General features: G+C 41.2%; 1 protein-coding gene across 1 annotated transcript in view; it reads right to left on the bottom strand.

Moving 5' to 3' along the window:
• Window positions 1-1,007: 1,007 nt before the first annotated feature.
• Window positions 1,008-20,404, bottom strand: part of LOC131200793 (prosaposin-like) — a 63,973-nt gene continuing 44,576 nt past the window's right edge. The window contains exons 5-14 of the mRNA XM_058188050.1: window positions 19,678-19,875; window positions 18,368-18,520; window positions 18,119-18,178; window positions 12,743-12,856; window positions 11,655-11,750; window positions 9,189-9,372; window positions 7,591-7,796; window positions 6,955-7,035; window positions 4,734-4,835; window positions 1,008-1,838 (exon numbers count right to left, since the gene is read on the bottom strand). Coding sequence (XP_058044033.1) covers window positions 1,803-1,838; window positions 4,734-4,835; window positions 6,955-7,035; window positions 7,591-7,796; window positions 9,189-9,372; window positions 11,655-11,750; window positions 12,743-12,856; window positions 18,119-18,178; window positions 18,368-18,520; window positions 19,678-19,875 — 1,230 coding nt within the window. The 3' untranslated portion in view covers window positions 1,008-1,802. The remainder of the gene's footprint in view (window positions 1,839-4,733; window positions 4,836-6,954; window positions 7,036-7,590; window positions 7,797-9,188; window positions 9,373-11,654; window positions 11,751-12,742; window positions 12,857-18,118; window positions 18,179-18,367; window positions 18,521-19,677; window positions 19,876-20,404) is intronic.

The raw sequence follows: 20,404 nt of genomic DNA, 5'->3' as shown, positions 1-20,404 counted from the left end.
CTGCCCGAACAGTTTTTCTTTCCTGAAATCTGCAGAATTCTAAGTGAAAAATTTGCTTTCTTCATTCACTAATTAGCATCCCGTGATATTATAAAAGAATCAGAGATTGCACTTATTCCAGGAAAGTGGGTAAGAACTGCAGCTTTAATTAACAGAACCCAGTGCACTGAATTATTCAGTTCTGGGAAAGATTTGCATACGGATGGTTACTTCTGCACCCACAAGCAGAGTTTATAATATATTTAATTATTCTTGTTTTTCACATTCCTATATTCGTCGTCTTCATAACAAATGTTGATGGTCATCAGAATGCTCACCTTATGAACTAGCATGGATCACATTCAGCTAGGACTAGGGTGTGAACAATATTGATAGGAATATCAGGCAGGAGAGCCATGTACTCCCAGTCTAAATAGCTGTTCATATTGGTTTCTCTGGGATGTGAACAAGTGGTATTTCTTTTTTTTTTCCCCTACAACAGGGGTGTCAAACTCAAAGCCTGGGGGTGGGCAGATCCGGCCCACAGGGTGCTTAGATCTGGCCCGTAGGGCTGCCCTGGAAACAGCAAAGGACTGGCCCGCTGTGCCTCTACCAGCAAAAACGGAGCTCGGGAGGGCCGCGTGCAGCCCTCCCGAGCTCTGTTTTCACTGATAGAGGATTGCAGGAAGCTGTCCTGGCCGAAAACGGAGCTCGAGAGCCCGTTTTCGCTGGGAGGGCGCTTGGACCACCACAGGTGCCCCTGACACCAGTGATGTCAAGCTGGCCATGCCCACCCTGTCCCCCAGAGGTCAAACACAACCCTGATGCGGCCTTTAGTGAAATAGAGTTTGACTTGCTCGACAAGTTTTGAGTAGATTAAATGGAAGAATAATTGTATTTGTATGAAAGGAATGCAAATCTATTCGACTATTCAATAGCTAAAGAACAAATGGCTTTTCGAGATAATTTTTTATTTATCAAATTGATAACAGCCACCAATCTCACAAGAAGTTAACCCAACATATGCATTGGTTCAAGGATCAAGGTTTTATTTAGCATCCAATCTGAAAATGTACAGTGTTTGTAAAGGTACAGTTGCCAATTAGTCAGTCAATATCAAATAGATCAACATCTACCCTTTTTTCAGCTGATAAAATGTGCATAAGCATTGAAGGGAAAGCCTCATTGCTCTATTGTACATTTCAAAAATAGCTATAAGGTTTAGCATTTACATGATTTTAACTCGGAGCTTCTTAAGAAAAAGTAGCAGATGTTCCTTGACATTTTAAGATCACAATTATTTCTTTTGTGAAGAATAATGCTCCATTGGCACAACACCTTTTCACATCCACTACCTTTGCAGCTGTTGTTGCTTCTAATCTGTTTTGGACAACAACATCCTAAAGCATCTTCCCACTTAAGTGCAAGGAAATCTTCAAAATTCAACCTTGCTATTCACTTGAAAATCCCAGCATAAATTATCTTTTTCTGATTATGTTGACTATATTGTTGATTTACCTTCCTAAAATCAGTTATTGCAATTATAAACACAATCCCAAGAAATTCTTAATCCTGCCCCCCTCCTCTTCTCAACTACATTCCTTTCTCACCATAGCTCAAAATGAAAAAAAAAAACGATTCAGAACTTGATCAGCAAAGAAAATGGTGGTCTCCTATGGGACCGAGAGCTTAAGGTGGGAAAGGAAGATGGGCTTCTGCCAAGATTTAGATTTTTTTCACAATTTTTCACCCAAATCATGTTTCCAGATGTACTGATGAACATCACAGTGCCAATGTTCTTCCACTGCTAGGACCTCCTTCCTCTAGTTCCACATGTGGCGCTTGCAATATTCAGTGGCCTACAGAGAAAGAAGAGAGAGAATAGCAGGGGTGAAGTCTACTTATCTTCCCAACCTCTGGTGGCTCAACAGACTAAGCAGTCTGTTATTAACAGCTGCTTGCAATTACTGCAAGTTCAAGTCCCACCAGGCCCAAGGTTGACTCAGCCTTCCATCCTTTATAAGGTAGGTAAAAGAGGACCCAGATTGTTGGGGGCAATAAAGTTGACTTTGTATAATATACAAATGGATGAAGACTATTGCTTAACACAATGTAAGCCGCTCTGAGTCTTCGGAGAAGGGCGGGATATAAATTCAAATTTAAAAAAAAAAGGTTTGGAAGTGCACGCACTGCACGCGCTTGGACCCTCTGCCCATGCGCACACACTTCTGCCCATGCGCAGAGGGTAAAAAACAGGTTATTTCCGGGTTAAAACCAGGAAGTAACGACGACCGGGCAGGTGGGTGGACACTTGCGCTGCCATCGCTAGCAGTTCTCTGAACCACCCGCCAACATCGCTACCGGTTTGGCTGAACCGGTCTGAACCGGTAGCATTTCATCCCTGGAGAACAGCCATTTTCAATTCATATCACAACTGACCCTAAGACAAAGTTGAGAATCTGGAGACACAGCAAACGCCTGAATTTCAAGAGGCGTTTGTCAGCATGCCTCAGTTTTTAACCCATTTTCAATAAAAGCTGAAGATCCCCATTGGAGTAGAGTACAGGTAGTCCTCAACATACAGCAATTTGTTTAGTGACTGTCCGAAGTTACATCAGCCCTTAAAAGGGGACCTTATGACTGTTTTTCACAATTACGACCATTTATTTTCTTTTATTAACATATAAACATGCACACACAGATACACATTAAGAGGCACTCGAATGGAATTCCTTCTATTAAGTACGGTTAGTCCGCAACTTACAACAGTTCGTTTTCTGACCGTTCAAAGTTACAACGGCACTGAAGAATGTGACTTATGACCGTTTTTCAAAGTTACGACATTTGCAGCATCTCCATGGTCGCATGATCAAAATTCAGGTGCTTGGCAACTGACTCATATTTATGACGTTTGCTGTGTTGCAGGGTCATGTGATCCCCTATTGCTACCTTCTGACAAACAAAGTCAATGGGGAAATCGGATTCACTTAACAACCATGTTACTAACTTAACAACTGGAGTGATTCACTTAACAAACGGGGCAAGAAAGGTTGTAAAATAGGGCAAAACTCACTTAACAAATGTCTCGCGTAGCAACAGAAATTTTGGGCGCAGTTATGGTTGTAAATTGAAAACTACCTGTATTCTAGTGACATTTTCTTGGAAGAATGAATGAGACTTATTCGGACTGCAATGAGAGGTCATTTCTATGCAAGCAGTAGCTTCAGGCAACTCTTGACAGCCCTGAAATTGTGAATATAATGCTTTCCCCTCCCATCTCTTTTGGTATATATATGAATATAAAATAAGGTTACTGTAATGGACAAAATTGTGGAAACCTTTTGGGAAAAGTGTATTTTCTAAAACTAGCTAATAACACCACTTTTTTTGGAGTAGTACCATAAAATTGGGCCTCTGGTGGCTCAACAGACTAAGACAGTCTGTTATTAACACAGCTGCTTGCAATTACTGCAAGTTCAAGTCCCACCAGGCCCAAGGTTGACTCAGCCTTCCATCCTTTATAAGGTAGGTAAAATGAGGACCCAGATTGTTGGGGGCAATAAAGTTGACTTTGTATATGTATATACAAATGGATGAAGACTATTGCTTAACATAGTGTAAGCTGCCCTGAGTCTTCGGAGAAGGGCGGGATATAAATTCAAATTTTAAAAAAAATTATATATCAGTGGAAAGAGAATTTAATCAAGAATGTAATGCAATAACTTTTATGAAGGATTTGCTATTAGAATAGCACTTACAGTGTAAAGAAGAAAAGTGAAACACGTAGAAAAAACGAGATATAAAAAAATTATCACCATAGAAAAAATGAGATGTACAAAAATTATCACCATGTCAGTTCATACTTAGTTGGGTAATCTTTAGCATGAATGACGGCCTTACAACATCTTCCCATGGAGTGAACCAAGTCTTTTCGTTCTAAAACTGTTACAATGTGAAACCAAGATTGAATGATGGCTTTTATGAACTGGGTTTTATTGCTGGGTTGCTTCTGACTAACAAGTTTCTTTAGTCGGCTCCATAGATTTTCAATTGGGTGAAGGTCTGGGCTATTCCCAGGCCATTCCAGCAGTGGAATAGGATTATCTTGAAACTCCAAAAAAAAGTGGTATTATTAACCATCAAACCTTAGAAATACACTTTCCCCAAAAGGTTTCCACAATTTTGGCCACTAATGTACTTTTCAAACAAGGGAATTGGTTCGTAGACGTAAAAATGTCTACGTGGTTCATAACCAGGAAAGCTATTTTGGACAAATAGAAAGGTTTCTGTGGCACCTTATTGATGGATCCATAGGATTGTGTGTCAAGAAAGTGACAGTTTAAGAGAATATTATTGTAGCGTCCAGAAACTCTACAACTGAATTCTGCTGCAAACTTTAAAAAAAAAATCTATGTTTATGATCTTATTCTCCCAGTTTTTCTTTCTTTATTCCTTCCTTGGGTTTTGGTTTGTATAGGACATTGGGCTATATGTTGCTTTTTCATTTTGCAGCAAGTTTGGCTAAAGAAAGCAAAGCATTAGAAAAAGAGCAACAATCCATATTTCTATCACTAAATATGATTGCCTTCTTTCTACTTCTTCTGAAAATGGATTTTTAAAAAATGAAGTCAGTTTTCCTTCCTTCCTTCCTTCCTTCCTTCCTTCCTTCCTTCCTTCCTTCCTTCCTTCTCTCCCTCCTTCCTTCCCCTCCCTCTTCCCCTCCTCCTCCCCATCCCACCCCGTCGCTGAATTACCTGGCATTGCTCTGCAGTCTCAGGATTCTTACACCAAAAAGTTGGGCCGTGGGAACAGGCCTCCATCCCTACATGATGGGGTTCAGGACAAATTCCTACTTTCTGTGTGGCAAAAGAGTGAAATATTACTTTGTTAGAAAGAGCTTTATAAAACTATTTAACATGCAGTCTTCACTCTCTCCTCCCACCCCAGTAAAACAGAAATGATATTTTGCTGTTGACAAAGGCTCCATGGAGTGGAATTTTACCGGGCCATTTGACCACCTCTTTCTTTACGTTTTCTTAAAAGGGCAGATTGTTCTTGCTAGAGATCCAAAGGGGTGTGCATCAGTGGTAGTGCCGGCAGCGGGAGGCTCTGCCCACCTGCCTGGACGCTTCTGCGCATGCCCAGGAGTGAACCGGTAGTGACGGGCTTTGAAACCCGCCCCTGTTGTGCATACCCGCCATCTCCCTCCAAATCCCCTTTCCTGTTCCTTCTCTTTCCGCTTCACATTCAGCCTGTATATTGCAGAGGGGAGAGTAGTATTTGGAAGCCTGGTTGTTGTTTTTTTTATGACTTTCTACTTTTTTTTTAATAAGTTTTTTTTATTTATAACACAACATAACAAACACAAAACACATAACATACATTCCCTTTTTTGTAGCGGTGATCTCCTAATAGTTACCTTTTCTCCCAATTCCCTTTCTAATATTTATATCCTTCTTGTCTCATTTATCCCTTATTACTCTATAATTACTATCACTTATAATATTAAATGTGTACATTTTATAGACTATCTTATATACCGTATATACTCGAATATAAGCCGATCCGAGTATAAGCCGAGGTCCCCAATTTTACCCCAAAAAACTGGGGTAAACTGGGGACTCGAGTATAAGCCGAGGGTGGGAAATGAGGCACCTACCGGTCGGCGAAACCCTCCCTCCCTCGGCCGAGAAGGCTGGCGGCTCCCCCACCCCGCCCTCTCACTGCACCGGCAGGGCTTCCCCGCGCTAAAGCAAAAGCCCGCCAAGTTCGCGCCGGCCGGTATAATGTGAAAAAAAGAAAAAAAAAAAAACTCGAGTATAAGCCGTATATACTCGAGTATAAGCCGAGGGGACGTTTTTCAGCACAAAAAACGTGCTGAAAAACTCAGCTTATACTCGAGTATATACGGTATATCTTGCACTTATTGTTTCTCCCCTTTCATCACTATTCAATTTTTTCTGGTCTCCAGTCACTTGTACCATTTATCCCATGTTACATAATATTCTGTATCTTCCTTTTCTTTTAATTTCTTTTGTTAATTTGTCCATCTCGGCACCATCTAAGATTTTCTTTATCAGTTCTTCCTCTGTTGGTGTATTTCCTTTTTTTCAATTTTGTGCATATGAAATTCTTGCGGCCGTTATGATACGTAAGATTAAGTAGTTTATGTCTTTGGTATAATGTCTGGTAAATATTCCTAACAAGAATGTCTCTGGTTTCCAATCAATTGGTTGGTCCGTCATTTTTTTTTAGCCATTTTTTTATTTTGGCCCAATACTTTTTTGCAGCCGGGCATGTCCACCAAAGATGATAGTATGTTCCATAGACCTTATTAAAATTCCAGCAAATTGGTGAATTATAATATAGAACTGGAGAGAGGGCCTCTGGTGGCTCAGGCTGCTAAGTCTGTCTGTTATTAACACAGCTGCTTGCAATTACTGCAGGTTCAAGTCCCACCAGGCCCAAGGTTGACTCAGCCTTCCATCCTTTATAAGGTAGGTAAAATGAGGACCCAGATTGTTGGGGGCAATAAGTTGACTTTGTATATAATATACAAATAGGATGAAGACTATTGCTAACATAGTGTAAGCCGCCCTGAGTCTTCGGAGAAGGGCGGGATATAAATGCAAATTTAAAAAATGGGGAAAAATGTGGCAAGTAAATGCAAAATTAACTATGTCTGTGGCATTCAGGGAGAACCAGTTGAAGATGTTTTACAGATGGCACCTTCCGCCGGCAAGGCTTGCTAAGATGTGGCCAAATAATTCACCAATTGTTTTCTACTTTTGATTTAGCTGCCCACATTCATTTTTGAGTCAGATGGCCTCCAGGATTGATTGCCTTCAAGGACTGGCAAATTACATACAATTAAGTACTGTGAAATGGAGAATCCAGTGGCATTTATTCCTAAGAAAGGTTTTGTAAAAGTAGGATTTAAACTGCTCACCCGCTGAGTTTTACAACATGACTTACCACACACACAAAGGATGGTTGCAGGATCTGTATCAGAAGTAGGATAGCAGCTGGTTCATATTGGTCCACCAGATGATCACACTGTGATAAAGCAAAAAGAAGTAAAACTAAAGCAGGTGCTTTGAGATGCCCTTTAGCTTCAAAACCAGCTAAACCTTTTTATCAAACCAATTAAACGAAATTAAGCTAAATCATGGTAACTAGAGCAACTTTCTTTTATTCTGGTATGCCCCAGATTATTCCCAATATGTTGATGTCCCGCCCAACTGAAGGGCTATAAGGAGAGAGTTGGTATGGAAATAGCTCCTCACGCCAACTCCCAAAGAATTTCACTGGTTTGGTTGCCCAAACTCTTCTTGCTCTCTTCAAAGCATTTCTTTCATCTTCTCAAAAGCTGTTCAGCAAGTACTGCCCAACTAACATAAATGTTCCAACCACTTGGGAAATTGTTTGTAACCCTTGAGGAAAGCTATAACTCATAATGAGGTTAATTTAGGGGGGGACAAACTGCTCTTTTTTCTATCAAGCCTAACAAGATGGGGAGAGAGATAAACAACTGGGTTGTTTATCCAGTTTCTTTCTTTACTCTTCCATAGCATCCTAATTCCCTGGAAAGTTGTTCATAGTACTACTTACTGGATATACCAAAGCTTCTGGGAGTAATTTGCATCCTTTTGCCAGGAAAGATCCAATCTGGGCTTGTGTCTCATTCTTCTCCAGTTGATCATCAATATAATTAACAAGAACTACACACATGTGACATATTTCACCATCCTTGTGTTCTGATACTTTCTCAAGGGCTACTTTCTTCTCAGGGGCTATTTCCTCGTGATCTATTTTCTCTAGACAATAAACAAATAAACAAGCATTAGCATGTACAGCTGGACTTCCACTTAGTTCTTGTACATATATACATATAGCAATTAATATAGTTGAAGTCATTTCTCAGATTAGACATTCCCAACGCAGGGCAGAACGCAGGGTTTGTTTATTAACACTAATAAACAAACCAACATTAGAAGCAGTTTCAACATAGCAATTTTAAAGGTATGAATTCAGAAAACAATATCACACAAGGCTAAACGCATCCTCTGGTTTGTACCTGATGTTTAGCACAGGATTAAGCCAGATTTAAAGGCACAAGGGTTTTAGTTTAATATCATGATCATCAAAAAGGACAGCTTCTACTTTCTTTGGGCCATTTTTATGGTTTTAATTTGGGAACTGAAACAAGGGATTTCTGGAAGGCAAATACTCCTATCCCTACCTAACCCACTAAAATATTCCCCTCTGAAAGTCAGAAACCTATAATTTGGGGTGTGGTTTTGCTGTTCAGACTCATTTTGAATATTTTTTCGATTCTATTTCTTATATTTTGCTTTTAAAAATGGACAAAAATCGGTGTTTCAGAAATTGGGGTGTTTTGCTGCCAAATTGTAGAAGCACAATCCAGAACTGCTCACGAACTGAAAATGAAGGGAGAGGGGGAGAGGGCCAGGATGAGGAGGGGGCATACGGAATTCCTGAGTTGCTCATCCTTAGTTTAAAAGACAATTAATAGGATTGTCAAGCATTCAGGGAAAAGTGATTCTTACAATGGGATATATCCCCTTCAGGGAGATCTGAAAAGTTAGCAGCATCTCCTGTAAAGATTTGAGTTTGTAGATAATGATTTATTATTAATCTTCAAATGCTTCTCTGGGAGTCTGTTTAGCATGAAAAGTCCATCAGGAAGATCGCCTTCAAGACAACTTTGTTTCTTGGAGTCTTGGTGGGTATGTCTGCACACTTGGCAGCAATAATGAAAGTAAGTATACGTTGCCTCCTTCCAGGCCGTTTCTTTTTCAGCTTCTTAGTCTACTCAGAGAGCCAGTTTGGTGTAGTGGTTAAAACATCAGGCTAGAAATTAGAAGACCATGAGTTCTAGTCCCAGTTTAGGCATAAAGCCAGTTGAATGACCTTGGGCCAATCACTTTCTATCAGCCCTAAGAAGCAGGCAATGGCAAACCACTACTGAAAAACCTTGCCCCCAAAACTGCATTTATCGAGAGAATCAGATATGACTGAATGGGATGGGAAAATCTAGAGTTAGATGTTTCCTCATAACCTCCCATCCATGTATGAACATGGATTTTGTAAGTCAGATATGTGCTAGATATACAGGTTAAAACCAATACAATGAATTTCATTCCCATCCTGAAGACAGAAGATGTAGAACAAACACAAAAACCTACTGGTGCTTAAAGATACATCTTCAGGGCAAAAACTGAGCATAATGCACATGGATTCAGGCTTAGTGGCATCCAACAGCATAATGAGAACCGCCATTCCATAGGAATTCACAAAGTCCCTACACTGGGGAACGACTTCATGAGGCAACATGTAACAAATGTTCGTCATCTGATGGACTATTTCCTCCTGAAACATAGAAAAATTAAAAAAAGATAGATTAAAAAGAAATCAAACATCCAGGGGTCAGCAGCCTGTGGCTCTTTCATCCCTCTGCTGTGGCTCCCTGTCACTTGTCGGTTCCACAATTGATATGGTTTTCAGTTAGCACAGGTAGACAAAAAAAGGATGCCATACTAGGAGAAGACTCTATGGTGGGTGGTGGGGACTGTACTTCTGGTCGGCAGAGGAAAAAAGGATGCCGTACTAGGAGGAGACTCTATGGTGGGGAAACCAGACTTCCGGTCGGCTCCAGAATTGAATGGGGGGGGCTTCCGGTTAGGAACTTTGTGGCACTTTGAGTGTTTAAGATTGCCCACCCCCGATCCAATCTGTAGAGAGTGCAGATGAGGGAGAAGAAAGTCATGAAAGGTAGTCCTCAACTTACAAAGGACCCCCCCAAAAGGGACTTACAACCTGGATTCAAAGTTCCAAAGGCCACGCCCCCATCATCATGTGATCACATTTTGGTCACTTGCAACTGGCTCGCCTTTATGACCATTTACAGTGTCTGTGGTCACGATGTTTTTTCTGGAAACTGGTATTTACTTCCAGTTTCTGGCAAAAAAAAACACCCCTCACCATTGTGGACAATGGGCTCGCAGTCACAGAGTGAGTGGACAGCCATATAAATTTTCTTAAATAAAGTGAAATATAAATCGTGGTGATTCACTTAATGACTGCTATAAAACTATTGTAAAATTGATGACCCGCTTAATGACCAGCATGACTTACGACTATATTTCCGAGCTCAATTATGGATATAAGTCAAGGTTTACTTGTACTTCTTTCCTCCAGTAACAGCAGAAATGAAAGAAGTGAAGTTAATAACTGAAATAATGTTCATAGGCGAAGACCATTTTAGTCATTCTTGAATAGCAGATGGAAAAATGACAGATGTAGGAATGAGAAACATGAGAGTATTTTTTAAAAAATCTTCTCTTATCTGGTTATTTCCTCATATGTTCTGCACCTTCCCTAAATCGGACATAATCTGCATCCACCCAGCCTGAATCCATATTATGATTGGACTAAAGTAGGGGTGTTAAACTCAAGGCCCAGGGGCCGGATCCGGCCCATGGGGTGCTTAGATCTGGCCCACAGAGCTGCCCTGGAAATAGGAAAGGACCGACCCATAGTGTTGTGGTCCACCAGCAAGCAGTCTGCAGAGCTGGCAACGGAGTCAGACAGTAATGAGGCTGAAGAAGAACATGGGCCAGTCCTGGAGGCTGGGGAAGGCCCGGATGAGGGCTCTGTGTCAGAGGCAGAGATGGGGCCAGGGCCATCGGGGAGTGAGGTGTGGACTCTGGAGCCTCCAGAGGCTGACAGTAGTGAGGCAGAGGACCAGGAGGAGCCTGTTCCTAATGCACACATGAGAAGAGCTGCCAGAAGGCAAGAGCAGCTAAAGCAAAGAGGACGACTCAGCAGAAGGGCTAAGAGATGACTGGTCCCTCCCATAAGGCTTAAAAGACCAGCAACGGCGTTTGGGCTCTTTGTCGGAAAACAATGTTGATAGTCTTGCTCCTTGTCTTGCTGCATTTATTTCTTGTCGGCGTCTTCTGCTTTTGAACATTTGCCAAGAAAAGCCTTTGGCAGTTTGCCTAATTAGACCAAAGTTGGTGATAAGACTGAAGAATTGTGTTATGAAGAATTTGCTTTGATTTAATTTGGACTACTCTGAGATTGAGTTAATTCTCAGCTGTTCTAATAAAGTCTGTTTGTGTTTGAACTGATTGCGTCTAATACTACCTATTTGGGCCTGGGTCACAACACATAGTGCCTCTGACAGTGAAAACGGAGTTTGGGAGGGCTGCAGGCAGCCCTCTCAAGGTCCGTTTTCGCTGGCAGAGGGTTGCAGGAGGCCGTTGCGGCTGAAAATAGAGCTTGGGAACCTGTTTTTGCTGGCAGAGCACTCAGGCCACCACAGGTGCCCCTCAACATGAGTGACATTGAGCTAGCCATGCCCAACCTGGCCACGCCCACCCTGACCCCCGCAAGGTCAAACCCAACCCTGATGCGGCCCTCAAGTTTGACACCCCTGGACTAAAATAACGCCTCACAGAAACAAAAATCACATTTTGATTTGGTTGCTCAAAATGAGGAAGTCAAAAAACCCTCCATGCTCTGGTCTCATAATCTCAGAGGTGAAGGCTTTGAAAATTAATTCAGTGTGCAGGCGACCTCTTTCAAGTTATTTCCCTCTATCACCATTTCTCACAACATAATAAGAGACTAATTTCAATCTTTCTTACTTCCGTGTGATTGTTCTCCACCATGTTTTCTGCCACCTGTACTACTTTCTTGCAAATATCACACATCACATGAGGTTTATCCACATCTGAAATTTCCTGCATAATGGAGTTTTGAGAGAGAGAAAGAGAATTAAGCAAAACAAATGTGGTAAAATCATATTGTCTAGAGCTGAGCCAACGTAAAACAGGCATGACCAGGAAACATTGCTCTCATCCTACATTTTCATTGGCCACAGCAACACCATTACATGGTCAGATCTGACTGCAGTGCAATTAGTTCTTTGTCCTTTGATTAAGAGGATCTCTGCAATTTCTACAGAAAGAAGTGACCTGTTTTAGCCGCCTTTGTTCTCAACCACAATAATCTGAGAAAATGTCATCGTTTGAACGAAATGCAATTAACTCTCCTTGGCTAAAGATCCTTAAATGATAGTTAGGTTATGCTTCTTAAATTTTTGAGGGTCTTTCCATTCACCACCTGCAGAGGGCAGCATCACTGGAAGTGATTAACGCCTAAAGATTTCTTCTGTGGAAGCGATTGTTAAGACGATGCTACCTACTTTACCATATGTAGGCTGCACAAACCTGGACAACCCCCAGACGGAAATAAAGAGTCAATTTCTGTATCTTTTCTGTGCCATTTAGTGGTTGTCTGTATTTTTCAGCTCTTCACCTTAGGTCTCTGGGATTTTTCTTTTCCTGATCTTCTATTGAACGTCTTAGTTGTTTCTTCTTTTATGCTCTTAAGCGCAAGGTTTATTTTGCTCCCCATGAAATGCCTTCTCAATTTTATTCAAGGACACATTTCATGTTCTAGTTGTTTTGGTTTTGAGCAAATCTCAGCAATACCAATTCTCCAATGGCTTGCTTGGACAATGTTATTAGCCTCTTTCCAGTGGTGGGATTCAAGTAATTTAACAACCGGTTCTCTGGCCTAATGATTTCTTCCAAAAACCAGTTCGCCAAACTGCTCAGAAAGTTAACAACCGGTTCTCCCGAAGTGGTGCGAACTGGCTGAATCCCACCACTGCCACTGTCCTTCTGCAGATCCTGTCTTTATATACATACATATATACATACATACATACCTTAACTATTGCTCCATACAAGTCTGAAAGGTACTCCATTGGTTTCAATGGATAGAAAGGCTCTGATTTTGTAGCGTTACAGAATCCAATTTTACCGCAAATTCCCATTGGTGGCTAGAAGAATAAAATGTTCCATTAGAAGCTAATGTTTCGTTTTTATGAATGCCATAGCATTGCATAGTAACCATATTGAGATTTTTCACTTGCTACTTTTGGTACTTGGCTGTGATATTCAGACATTAAGACAAGATTGTATGATATTAGCATATATGCAATTTTACATGCATCCCTTCAAGAGATAGAAAACTGCAACGATCCCACATTTTACTCCTTTAATGTAGGGAATAGTCTCCTTACAGTGGCATGAACTCTAACTGAAACAAGATTTTTGCAACCCTAAACCCCCTATTATCTCAACCTGCAGACCAAAGACTCTTAAGGTTCTGTCTAACAAAAATTTCCTGTCATTTCAGTAAAGACTACAAAAACTGTTGCTTATGCAACAGGAAATAAATTTTTGTTGGAAGGGTTTAAACAAATGCTAGATGACTATCTCTTAAAGGTAAAGGTAAAAGTTCCCCTCACACATATGTGCTAGTCATTCCTGACTCTAGGGGGTGGTGCTCATCTCCTTTTCAAAGCCGAAGAGCCAGCGCTGTCCAAAGACGTCTCCATGGTCATGTGGCCGACATGACTAAACGCCAAAGGCACACGGAATGCTGTTACTTTCCCACCAATGGTGGTCCCTATTTTTCTACTTGCACTTTTTACGTGCTTTCAAACTGCTAGGTTGGCAGAAGCTGGGACAAGTTAACGGGAGCTCACACTGTTATGGGGCACTAGGGATCCGAACCACTGAACTGCCGACTTTTCGATCAACAAGTTCAGCGTCTTAGCCACTGAGCCACCGCATCACTCTGTTAGGTTAGCAGTATTACTGGATTCCCGCACTGGACAGGCAGTGAGATAAGATGATTTCCAGGATCTCTTGCAATCTTATAATCTATGATTCTGTGATATTGGAAAAAGCTGAACATAGGCTCGATTCGCATAACGTGGCGATCACCATGTGGGTTTGTACAAGGCACTAAATTCCAAATTAACTAAACAGGTTATAGTCATAATGAAGGTGAGCAATCCTAATCAAGGCGCTAGCTACATTTTACAAGGTTTAGGTAATTGGCTTCAGTACATTGTTCAAAGTATAATTTTTAAAACTTCAGAACTTGCTGACAGAAGTATATATATATATATATATATATATGAAGAAAGACCTGAAAATCTTGGTTTCACTCATATATATCACATGACCACACCTGTTGGTAGTCTTCCTACCTGCTGAAATTGTACGGACGGGAAGAGGTTGACCTGTGGACAGTTTTGTTGTGGCCCGCCAGTGTATCTGGTAGCAGATTCAGACAGTGAGGAAGTTGGGGAGGAACATGGGCCAGTCCTGGAGTCTGGGGAAGGCTCTGATGAGGGCTCTGCGTCAGAGGCAGAGAGGGAGCCAGGGCCGTATGCCAGCTATCAGCTGCTTTCAGAGTCAGACATTAGTGAGGCAGACGAACAGCTGGAGCCTGTTCCCAGTGTGCGCATGCGCAAAGTTGCCAGATGAAGGGAACAGCTAAAGAACAACTGGCGACTTGGGAGTAAGGCCACAGGTGGATGATGAATGGCCCCTCCCAGAGGGAATAAAAGAGGAGTGAAAGGGAAGTGGAGTTTGCAGGAGACAATTGGTCCATTACGGGACCGTCTGCTGCCACCGAATGCCTCTCACCGACCCGTGCGCTCTCACAGAGAGGGACTCCTCAGGGTGCCGTCGGCCAGGCAGTGCCGACTGGCGACACCCAGGGGAAGGGCCTTTTCTGTGGGGGCTCCCACCCTCTGGAACGAGCTTCCCCCAGGACTTCGCCAACTTCCTGACATTCGAACCTTCCACCGCGAGCTTAAGACACATCTATTTATCTGCGCAGGACTGGACTAGAATTTTTAAATTTTTAAATGTTTAAATTTTAAATCTGGTTTTAAATGGGGTTTTATTATTTATATCTCTATTTTAAATATTCGGCCTATGTAATAAGTTTTTTAAATTAATGTTTTACTCTGTATATATATATGTTTTTATATGGCTGTAAACCGCCCTGAGTCCCTAGGGAGATAGGGCGGTATAAAAGTGTGAATAATAAATAAATAAATAAATAAATACTGCATTCTTGCCAAGTATTGCAGCGTCTGAAAGATATCAGCCTGGCCACTCTCCAAGCCTGATAAAGGTCAGTAACTGTGAACTATCTTGAAAGACTGCGGGAGAGGAAAGACTTTGCTGGAGAGGAATTCACTGTAAATTAAATAAAAGGGGTTGATTGGGATGAGGACTCGGCTTCATGCTGCTGGGGACGCCTAGGTCAGAACAAGCTTTTCTTAAAATGATAAAAATTAAACTGTGCAAAGCTTTTGGGGGCTTTTAAGTAACTGGGAGGTAAGAGAATCCAGCATTATCAGTAAAAATCCCTATTTCTAGGAAAGGCAAGCTCCCCATTCAGTGGGTTAACTCTGGTCTCTTTTTTAATAACTCTGGGTCTTCAATTTTTTTTCTGTAAACTGCCCCAGTGTTCAGACTGTTAACATATGAAGCTTGCGAAGGCTTCCTTTTTTACTTTCCTATTGGAGACCACTAAGAGGAAGTATGGCCAACTGTACTTCCTTTTTCCCTCCAAAACCCCAAGTTCTTTTCAGTCAGACAAAACTGTTTGCCATTGTTTAACACAAAAAGCTTCGACATGAAAAAAGCTAGAAATGGAAAAGCATACGTACCGCATCCTGTGGTCAAACGAACGGGGGGAAGAGAAAAAAGAAAAGAAAAGACAATAAGACAAATATTCAAAACTTAAATTCTACTGACTGAGCAAAAATGCCATCTATTAACCAGGTATCTTCCTTACTCCATCAGATTATTCTCTCAGATTATTTTCATGTTCTGCCACCAGAACAGAAAATTAAAAAGATATGTCTGGAAAAGAAAGATGAGATGATCAGAGGCTTCAACCCTCCCTCAGATACAAATTGCCTTCATCTACTAATGAAGGATCACATGGGCATCATAATGGTATTTTTGATCACCATGAAGCCCAGCCCAGCCAACCATGAGGCAGTGTGAGGCACAGTAGAGGTTGTCCTTCAGGAGGAGGAGAAGGTTGTAACTGCTGACCAAAATTATCCCTAATCTGGTCTTCTACTTTCTGAGTATTTGCTTCAGGACATCACTCTGGTGGTCTACAGGTAAAGTGGACTTTGTTATAGCCCTCCACCATTCTTGAAATGAGATTTAACCACACTCCCACTATCTGCTACAAATGGGGTGATGAAATGGACATTGCTTTGAGTGAAATGGACATGTCCTTGAGTGGCTCAGACTGCTAAGACAGTCTGTTATTAACAGCAGTTGCTTGCAATTACTGCAGGTTCAAGTCCCACCAGGCCCAAGGTTGACTCAGCCTTCCATCCTTTATAAGGTAGGTAAAATGAGGACCCAGATTGTTGGGGGCAATAAGTTGACTTTGTATATAATATACAAATGGATGAAGACTATTCCTTGACATAGTGTAAGCCGCCCTGAGTCTTCGGAGAAGGGCGGGATATAAATGCAAAAAATTAAAAAATTAAATTAATTAAAATTAAATTGCTTTGCCTTTTGATTCAGAAATTAGACACCTTTGACTAGTCCCCATTACGCAACTGCTTCAGAATAAAAGTCCACTGAACCAAATCTGGCATTCCTAACCCCCATCTGAAACCGGCCTACACTGTTCTTCCTTTAAAGATTACGTCATTGTGGTTAGAACAACCTATCACAATCCATCTTCAATCATTTTGAAGGAGGTTCTCATTATTTATAGACCAAATAGTAGAAGATAAAAGACTTCAGGATCAAAGAGAGAAGCCTTAATGCCACTTTTCTAGATAAATATGATAAGGAAGATACAAAACTAAATGTTGTAATATTGGTAAAGTAATCCCAAATGATTGCTCACTTAACCACAGTTTTGCTGTGCCTTGTTTTTCAAAGACCGTATATTCTATTGCGCAGCAACCAGTTTCTTAAATCTCCTGATGTATGCATTGTAACATCAATGGTTCTGGCATTAGTTTTCCTCTTGTAGCACTCAAAAATAGGTAGCAATCTTGGTTGTGTCATTTAGGTTAAAAGTTCAATCAATCAGAATAGAGCTGGAAGGGACCTTGGAGGTCTTCTAGCCCAACCCCCTGCTTAAGCAGGAGACTCTATACCAGGGGTAAAATGCTCCCGGTTCGGATTGGATAGTCTGATCCAGTAGCGATAGCGGCAGGTGGTTCGGAGAACCAGTAGCTAAAATCCCTGCCCCCCTCCCCCTGCCCAGCTGAGCCATTTGATCATCAGAGGTTGGTTGGTTTGTTTTTTTTACTTTTAAAAGCATTTTTCTTTGGCCAAAAAAATGCTTTTAAAAGTTTAAAAAAAGCTTCTGATGATTGTGCAGCTCAGCTGGGATCGTCAGAGGCTTTTAAAAGCATTTTTTCTACAACCTCTTCGGCCGAAGAGGTTGTAGAAAAAATGCTTTTAAAAGTAAAAAAAAAAAGTTGGCCACGCCCACACAGTCACATTACCCACCACCACTAAGCCATGCCCACAGAACCAGTAGTAAAAAATTTACATTTCACCACTGCTCCATACCAGGGGTCTCCAACCTTGGTCCCTTTAAGACTTGTGGACTTCAACTCCCAGAGTCAAAAGCTGGCTGAGGAACTCTGGGAGTTGAAGTCCACAAGTTTTAAAGTTTTAAAGGGACCAAGGTTGGAGTCCCCCTGCTCTATACAATTTCAGGCAAGTGACTGTCCAGATAACATACCTCCCTAGATTGAGTATCTGGTCAGATCTAAGTATCCCAGCCCCCGGAGTACTTAGATCTGACCCACGGGGCCACCCTGGAAACAGCAAAGGATTGACCTACGGTGCTTCTGTCAGTGAAAACAGGCTCCTGAGCTCCGTTTTCGGCTGCCGCAGCCTCCTACAACCCTCCACCAGCGAAAAGGGAGCTCGTTAGGGCTCCCTTTAAGAGAAGGGCATAAATTGCTAAAATTATTTATATTATTTGGGATGAAAGGGGAAGTAATTTCTTTAGATTTTTTTTCTGTACTATATTCTTTCTTCTTTCTTTTTCTATTTTTTTTTTTTTTTACTTTCAGCACTTGTGGTTTTTTTTTCCTTGTTATTCCTTTTCCAGTTTGTGTTCATTTTTATATTTTTAATTGTACTTTAGGATAAAATCGCTACCAACTATAAATTGGACCTTAACCATGCTATTTTTGCTCGCAAAAGACATGAAGATGCAATCAACTTACCAAGAGTTGCATGAGGAATTGCACAAAAGCATGTGCATATTCAGGGACGTATTTCTTGCACTAAAGAAATTGATATCAAAAAACAATAACGACGTGAATAATCCTCAAAGATGAAAACCCATGCCGTAATAATCAATAAATTATGGGTGAGCAGCTCATTCCATTCTGGGTTCCTCACTGAGATGCTCCTCATCCATTGTTACCAAGTTACGTTTCCCCTATTATTAAGGGAGATGCTAAGTGACTTACCTCATACGCCATGTGGGTTCCCAAACTTTCACACTTCTGCCTGGCGTAGTCCTGCAAAGTCTGGATAAGGGAGGGGCTGTTTTTCAAGATTTCATGTATTTCAACAGCCACCACCTTGCATTCATGACACGGATCCACATTACTCTGCCAGAACTAAAGATAACAGGGGAGAGAACACAGGATTAAGGTACCTACTAATTTCTGTGGCCAAAGTTTATCTCATACAGGAAGTTGCTGTAGAATGGGGTGAATACAATAACACCTCCATAAACACAGTTGAGTTGGGATGAATAATTTTACCAGATAGTAGAAATAATGTCCACCTTGAGTGTGAGCTCCACCCCACACAGGCTCCCAAAATGATGTCTCCCATCCACTTATGTGGGCTGCTGAAACTCCCACAAGAAACAAATAAAAGTATACATGAATAATTCCTAATCTGATACTTCCCCCAAATTCTCAGCTACCAGAGGAGTTGCCCATTTTATCTGGCTGGCGCCAGGCTGAGGGAAACTAATTCCTGCAAATAGCTCGTGCCTACATCTGTACTCATTTTGGAGATTAGATAGACTGATAATAGAGGATGTTGAATTGAAGCCTTTTTACCTTTATATAAAAGTCTCAGAGAACTTTGTCTGAAGGAGCCAGCCCTTAGAAGTCAAATGAAGTTTGGTTAAGGCCGTGGTGGCAAACCTAGGGCATGCATGCCAGAGGTGGTACAGAGAGCTTTCTCTGTGGGCACGCACGCTGTCGGCAGCTGCTCTTCTGGTTTCTGGTGCTGGTCTTTGTGGGTGCCGGAGCGCCAGAAAATAGCCTGAAAATGGCCCGAAAAAAGGCAAAAAACCCCAGGCCATTTTCAGAACATTTTTGGGGCCATTTTTGGAAAACAGCCTGGTTTTTTACTGTTTTTGGGGGCATTTTTTGGGTTGCTTTTGGAAAACGGCCTGTTTTTTTACTGTTTTTCACGCCATTTTTTGGGCCTTTTTTTGGAAAACAGCTTGTTTTTTTTACTGTTTTGGGGGGCATTTTTGAGCCATTTTCCAGCGCTCTGGCGCCCATGAAGACCACCTGGTCAGCACTCATATGAGTGCCGGAAACCCAAAGACCAGCTGGCCAGTGTGCCCATGCACATGCGTTCTGGTTTAGGCACTTGGTGCCGAAAAGGTTCGGCATCACTGAGTTAAGGTATCCCAAGCGTCTTAAGTTGGAGTGGCAAGACCCCAGCCATTACTCTGAGATCTTTCTGTCCTGTCAGGACCCTGGTTGGGTGTTTGACTGGAGGGGACCAATGATCCCAGCTATTTCCTCACCCAAGGCTCTGTTTGGGGTTTATCTTGAGAATTGAAGAGAAGAGGCACATTAGCCATGAAGGGAGACAATATTTCAGGAAAGTCTGTTATTTCAGGCCATTCTTCTGATTTTGGCTGGTTCTGAAAATTCAGGGCTTCCGCAGAGCTATTTAGCTGATTGCAGAGTAGAAAAGCGTCACACACAATTTCAGGTCTATCCTAGAAAAAGCCAAAGAGAGAAACGGTTTCACAAAAGGGCCTTCCCTTTTCTTTGAAATAGAGAAACTGGAAAACACCAGCTCAAAGTTTAAGAGTCTTATTTATAGAAATCTTGTTCATTTCTCCAAAACAAAAACAAACAAACAAACAAAAAACCACTTTTGGTTTATGGACCAAATAAGTACTATTTAGCTAAGATGAAAGCTTAAATACACACTTTAAAAGGTAAAAAAAAAAAAGAATGTGCAGAAAAGAAAAAATAAAAATAGGAAAAAATAAGAAAAGAAAAAGCAAAGAAATATATAAAGAAGTAACTTCTCCTTTGTCACAATTATAAACAATTTTAATAACTTAATAGTTCCTAAAATGTAACAACTAAGTTCCCATATCTCATCTCATAGCTATAAATAAAACTTTTAACACCTGGTCATTCAGTCCTGGTTAGCAAAAGTCCATTAAGAGTTATGAGAGATCCCTATTTTAACCTTGATCCAATAAACCAACTTTTGATTCTTTTTTTATTATTATT

The sequence above is a fragment of the Ahaetulla prasina genome, chromosome 6 (assembly GCF_028640845.1).
Source record: "Ahaetulla prasina isolate Xishuangbanna chromosome 6, ASM2864084v1, whole genome shotgun sequence".
Taxonomy (NCBI): domain Eukaryota; kingdom Metazoa; phylum Chordata; class Lepidosauria; order Squamata; family Colubridae; genus Ahaetulla; species Ahaetulla prasina.
The sequence above is the reverse complement of the archived record's forward strand: the minus strand, read 5'-3'. Positions and strand labels throughout refer to the sequence as shown.